Source organism: Loxodonta africana, chromosome 3 (assembly GCF_030014295.1).
Source record: "Loxodonta africana isolate mLoxAfr1 chromosome 3, mLoxAfr1.hap2, whole genome shotgun sequence".
NCBI lineage: Eukaryota > Metazoa > Chordata > Mammalia > Proboscidea > Elephantidae > Loxodonta > Loxodonta africana.
In genome coordinates, this window is record NC_087344.1 from 79,409,587 (window position 1) to 79,415,942 (window position 6,356).

General features: G+C 44.8%; 1 protein-coding gene across 1 annotated transcript; it reads left to right on the plus strand.

The window, feature by feature from the left end:
* Nucleotides 1–559: 559 nt before the first annotated feature.
* LOC104846375 (erythroid membrane-associated protein-like) lies at nt 560–5,649 on the plus strand. Its single transcript, XM_023554311.2, has 5 exons — nt 560–1,286; nt 1,399–1,488; nt 1,737–2,075; nt 3,010–3,291; nt 5,624–5,649. Exons 2-5 carry the CDS (start codon nt 1,410–1,412, stop codon nt 5,647–5,649), a joined length of 726 nt encoding a protein of 241 aa, XP_023410079.1. The 5' UTR covers nt 560–1,286; nt 1,399–1,409.
* Nucleotides 5,650–6,356: the final 707 nt, after the last annotated feature.

Here is a 6,356-nt window from a genome sequence, read left to right on the forward strand (position 1 = left end):
TGCACACGGTGACCTATACCTTCCAGGGATAATGGTCCTCTTAGTTTAAAAACAACAAAAGCAACAGCACATTTATAGAACACTTGTTCTGTCAGGCGCTTCTAGCAAGTGCTTTCCACTCATTGCCTCCTTCAATCCTATCAGTCACCTTGTGAAGAAGGTCTCCCCTTTATAGATTAAGAACTTGAGGCCCAGTGACATTATATAACTTTCACATGGACAGGAGTTAGCAAGTGGGTAGAGCTAATACATGAACTCGGGTCTTTCTAACTCTGTTGTTTTCAGGTGCTATCAAGTCAATTTTGAAACACAGAGATACCATGTGACAGAGTAGAACTGCCCCCTAGAGTTTTCTAGGCTGTAATCTTTACAGGAGCAGATCGCCAGCTCTTTCTACCGCAAAGTCATAGGTGGGTTCAAACTACCAATCTTAGGGTTAACAGCTGAGCGCTTAACCATTGCACAAGCAGGGCTCCTTCCTTCTAACTAGAGATCCTGAGTGCATAGAATTAGTGTCTTCAAGATGGAATGGAGGAAGCTACCAAATGACCCAGCAACTCCACTCCTAGGTACTTACCCAATAAAATTCAAAACATGCCCACACAAAAACTTGTATGTAAATGTTCATAGTCACATTATTCATATTAGCCAAAATAATGGAAGCAACTCAAATGTTCATCAACTGAGGAATGGTTAAATAAAAGGTGGTATATCCTTACAATGGAATATTATTCAGTCATAAAAAGGAATGAAGTACTCATCCGTGCTAACATGTACCAACCCTGAAAACATCATGCAAAGTAAAAAAAAGCCAGACACAAAAGGCCACATATTTATAGGAAACGACCACAATAAGCAAATATACAGAAACAGAAAGAAGACTTGGGTTGCCAGTAACTAAGGGCTAGGGATGTGGAGGAAGGGAAGGGAGAAATGATGAAATAGCAGGACCTCATTGCCTAGTTTGTTATTTCTCAAAAGCCAAAATAGAAGAAGAGCTCCAGGCCATATTGTGGGTCCAGGCTTGGCTTGAAACAGGCACTTCTGAAGTTGTGGCCTTGGACATTGTAAATGCAAACAGAGGCCACTACTCTAATGTTTACTTGCTTAATCTGGATACAAGTTCTCATTTTTCCAGACTCTTCCTTATGCCTTCTAAATCACACTCAGCGTCTCAATCTCAGATCCTCACATCACATCCATTGTCATCCTCATTCCCTTATTATACCCATTTTAAAGATGAAGAAACAGGGTCTCAGAGAAGTTAAGTCACAAAGCACAGGGAGGTAAGAAACAGCTGGAATTCGAGCCTGTGTTTGTCTGTTTCTAGAGCACATGGTATACCCCTCATACATCAAGCTCACGGACTCTCTTCTGGTGTCTCCCTGCCTGTCCTAGTTCCACTGGAGATGGCAAGTTTCTCTGGCTCCTGGCTCTCTGGCTGCCTCATCACACTCATCTTCCTTCAGCTGCCAGCTCCAGGTTCAGGTAGGAGTTTCTGAACCTTTTTCCCTGTCTGAGACACCTGATGATGGGGTCAGAAGAATTAGGAGATCTGGCCTGAGGCCTTATTTCTTCTTGGATTCTCTTCTTCCCCAAGCCCTTTCCAACGCCCTTCCTGAACTCTGTTCTTCCCCTGAAGCATCCCCTTCCTCATCCCCTTCCTCCCCCCCTCCCAAGTTGGGTCTCTTTCATCCCTCCCAAATGGTCTTGTCTCTTTTGTCCACTCTTCACAGGGGATGCCAGAAAGTTCCACCTGGTTCCGCTAGGGGGCACAGCCGAGCTGCTCTGCCCCCTCCCCCTCTGGCCAGGCATGGAGCCCACGGAGGTGAGGTGGCTGCGGTCCCCACACCCCCAGCTCTCCCAGGCTGTTCATGTGTTCCGGAATGGGAAAGACTGGGATGACGGTCAGATGCCAGAATACAAGGGGAGGACGGTGCTGGTGAGAGACACCCAAGAGGGAAATGTCACTCTGAAGATCCTCAATGTCCGGCTTGAGGACCAAGGGCAGTACCGCTGTCAAATCCAGATCGGCAATCTGAGTAAAGAGGGCAGCGTCACCCTGCAGGTTGCAGGTTAGGATGGGTTTGAGGTGCCCGAGGTCATTTGCAGCAATGGAATGAGCTTAGTCAGAACCCACTTTGTCCCTCTACATGTAGAATTTTCTTTCATCTGCAATTCACAGTTTCAACTTGCCCTGATGGCTCAGCTGTGACCCTGGTCCAGGTATTTCTGATGAGGAAGGAACCTGGACTATGGAACACACTGCTGGTTGAATACAATGAAAAACAACTAGTGGCCTTTACAGCTTGGTGGCCCAACCAGTGGCTCTTCCATCTCTAGTTCATCTTTCATTGCTCCATTCTCTGGGAACTCATAGCCATGGCTGTAAGGAAATGACCTCGAGGGCCAGAATCCCGAGCTGTAACAAAGATCTACTTCTAACAGGTCCTGGGCTGGGGCTCCTGAGCCCTTAATAGTACAAGTTACAGTTTCTGAAACTACCTTCAATATTTTTTTAACACTTCAGGCACCTGCCTCAAAAGAGTCATGTCTTTGCATTTTCCCAGAATGATACCAGCTCCCCATGGACACATGCTGACTCTCTTTTTGGTCATAATTTATAACTGTACCCCCCAAAAGAGGGGGTGAATCAATTAGTTTAAAATGCACAGTAGTTGGTAGACAAACTCTTTCCAAACATGGAGTCATGCTGGGGCGGGGGTGGGGGGTGGCGGAGAATCTTTAAAAGGGGATTGAGTTTCCCAAAGGAACCTGAATCATGTGTTGCAGTAACTATGATGGATGAATTTTGAAAGATATTAGGATGAAGCTAGAGACTGTCTTATCCTACTGGGAGGACTTGTTAAAGTTCCATTAATAGTTTTCCCTGCTCACCAGAGGAAGCTGTGGGAGGAAGAAGAGGGCTCAGGCTGGAACCAGGCCCCTTGACAAGGCCCTGTCAGTCTATTTCTGGGCTGGCTCAGTCAGGCAGTCTCTCCTCTTCAGTATTAGGTTCTGATCCTGACATCCACGTGGAGGGCTATGACGCTGGTTGGATCAAAGTAGTGTGCAGATCCGTGGGATGGTTCCCAAAGCCCTCTGCCGAGTGGAGAGACCCTCAAGGCACAGTGCTTCCATCCCTGTCAGAGGTCCAGGCTCTGGATGAAGCTGAACTCTTCCAAACAATGGTGTCCAGCAGAGTGAGGGACAGCACTCTGGGGAATGTGTTTTGCATCATCCACAACTCGGGCCTTGGTCAAGAGAAGACAGCAGTCATGGTCATTGCAGGTAAAAGTGACAATAGAAATCAGGTTTGAAGCACCTGGTAGTTGCAGAGAAAACACCTACCCTAGTACGAACTTTATAAAATAAATAACTTTTAGGATTTTTTAAATTCTAAAAAATAACACATTTATTGTGAAAAACTTGAAAAAATATAAAAATTTTAAAGAAAATAAAAAATAGCCTATGATCCCATAAATGGGAGAGAACTACATTTTGGTGCTTTTCCTTCAAGACTTTCTTACATATATGCATCTCTGAATGTGTATATGTTTACATGTACGTATTCCTGTGCCTTTTTTTTTCCTCCACTTACAATGCCATGAGCATTTTTTGCCATTGCCCTTAAGTCATTCTCTGCAACATGGTTTTTAAGGCTGCATAGTATTTCACTGTGTGGCTATAGCGTAAAAAAATTAATCAAAGCCCTACTTCTGGACATCTGGATGGTTTCCAATATTTCCTCACATTATATCTAATGGTACAATGAACATCTTTGCACATACTTTGGGAAGTGATTCTGTTTATTTTCTTAGAATTTGTTGGAATGAATGGGCAAAAGGTATGAATTTTTAGAGACCCTTGAAAGATGTAGCCGTATCACAGAGAAGGGTGGTTTTAGAGCCAAGAAAGATAGACTGTGGTCTAGGGGCCAGAGGGAAATTCTGTCCTTGTCTCTCTCTGCCTCCTTTCCTCTTCTCTTATACTACCACTGCCCCTCACTAAGTACTAAGTGCTTTACATGCCTGATTTCTTTAAATCTGCCAACAACCCAATGGGACATGCATGACCATCATCCTTATTTTACAGATGAGGCAAACCAGGCTCAGAGAGGCTTGGTCTCTTGCCCAGGGCCACACAGTTTTGAGCTGGGACTCACACTCAGCTTATGCTCATAACCACTTGTCATAGTCCCTCTTCTGTTCTTTTTCTTTCTTTTCCCCCGTTATCTATTGCTTCCTTCCTTTCTCTTTTCCCTCCTGCCTGGGCCTTAGCCCAGCTGCTGTAGCACCATAGAAATTATTTTGCCCCTGTTGATAGTGCTCAGGGCAAAGAGGTTGCTGACTGCTACTCCAGGACAAAGATGAAGTCAGGGGTGCTTGTGAGAAGGCTGTAGGTGTTTTCTGAGGAGAGCACCTCCAGTTCTTGGGAGGCTCTGGACTATTTTTCCATTGAATTATAGGGCAGGACAAGGTTGTGGTTGAGAAGCTGAGTTTAGCTCACTGTCTCCAAGCAAGACCATCTAAACCATTCCTGAGAGAAGACCATATTGCTTATTTTTAGTCATCCCTGGTCATCCAGGGTTTGAGTTACTGAGAGAAGGGAAGACCCTCACCAATCTTGGCCAAAGGTCTCTCCCTAGAGGCAATGAAGATAGCTGGGACATGCATGAGCCAACTGTCATCTGAGGTGGGACCCTGGGTATGAGAGGAAACTTTCAGACACCTCCCTAAGGGTGGTCATTGATGGTTTCTGTTTCAGCCCCGTCTCCGGGGAGGATCTCCTCTTCCACAGTGGCTCTTGCTGTGATCCTGGGGCTTCTCATCATAGCAGGCGTTTGCCTCTTCTGGAAGGAAAGAATCAAAAGGTAACAAAGTGGTGAGGGAGCCCAGGCTGGCCAATGGTGGGGCTGTGGTTTCTCTGGGAAAAGCCAGGAAGGAAGTAGGGGTGGACATGATACTTATCCATAGGATGGAGGCTCTGCAAGTTGGCTGTGAGAAAACTGGTCAAACCATGTACTGGCCGCTCACATTGAAGAGGGAATTAAAGAAATTGAGCAAAGCACTGAATTTTCATCCTTTGAGAAATGAGAAAATAATGCTTCCTGTCATGACCATCACCTAGTTGATTAAGAAATCCAATTACATCAATTGAATAAAACCCTCATAAAGACGTTCGAATATCACAGAATCTCAGGATTGGAAAGGACCTTAAAAGTCTTATAATCCAGCACCCCTCCCCCCAATCTGATGGTTTGAAAACCCTCTAATCCTTTTGGAGCAGTCCCTGGGTGACACAAATGGTTAAATACTCAGCTATTTACTGAAAGATTGGTAGTTCGAATCTACCCAGAGGCACCTTGGAAGAAGGCCTGACAATCTGCTTCCAAAGGGTCACAACCATTAAAACACTGTGGAGCACAGTTCTACTCTGAAATACCTGGGGCTGCCATGAGTCAGCAGTTGGTAACTGGTAATCCTTTCAAATGATCACATACCCACAGTGACAAGGAACAAAGTCTACTCACACAAACCGGAACATCTCTGGACAACTTTGCCTATTAGAAAAAACTCTTTCTTAAGCTGAGCTGACATCTATCTCTCCCTCCCCCTTCTAGAGAAGCTTCTTTATGAACAGGTGTGACCCTAATACTCCCCAGCATGTTTTCTCTTTTACAAAATGGGTGATTGAAAACTTGACATAATTAATGCCATGATGATCCCTTAAGTTTTTCTCCTTCCTCTGCCTTTCCACAGACGTTTGTTAATGACTTTATTTTAATCTGATGCTAATAATTTTGTTCTTTGTTTTGATCTGATGCTAATAACTTTCTTTTGTTCTGGCACCACCTGTGGCTTATGACCCCCTACAGGGAGATTAGAGCCCAGATGTCTGACATGTATATCTTTGGCCTGATAAGGAGATGTCTGGCATGTATCTCTTTAGTGTGATAAAGAGTCTCTTGTCATTATCTTATAATGAATAACTCTTCTGGCCATGCCATCTGCAGGCTACAAAGACACTTTCAACCCTTATAAAAATCATATATAAGCTCTAATGTAAAATTGCCTTTTCGTACTCCATAGAGACAGCCTGCGTTACTGTCAGACCAGTGGGTGGTGGACACCTCCTAAATAAACTTTCTCACTGTTTGTGACTTGGAGTACATTTCTTTGGGTAGATGGCTCCAGGGCATGGACCCTAATCAGGCAATAAATTTTTGGTGCCCAATGCAGGGCTGGAATTATTCAGGTCCTAGTTACACCTCCCTAAGGACCAAGCCCCTGGGAAGGACCCGGGAAGAGAGAAGGTGCACCGCTCCTTGAGTTGTGGAGGTCTCTCAATCTGTG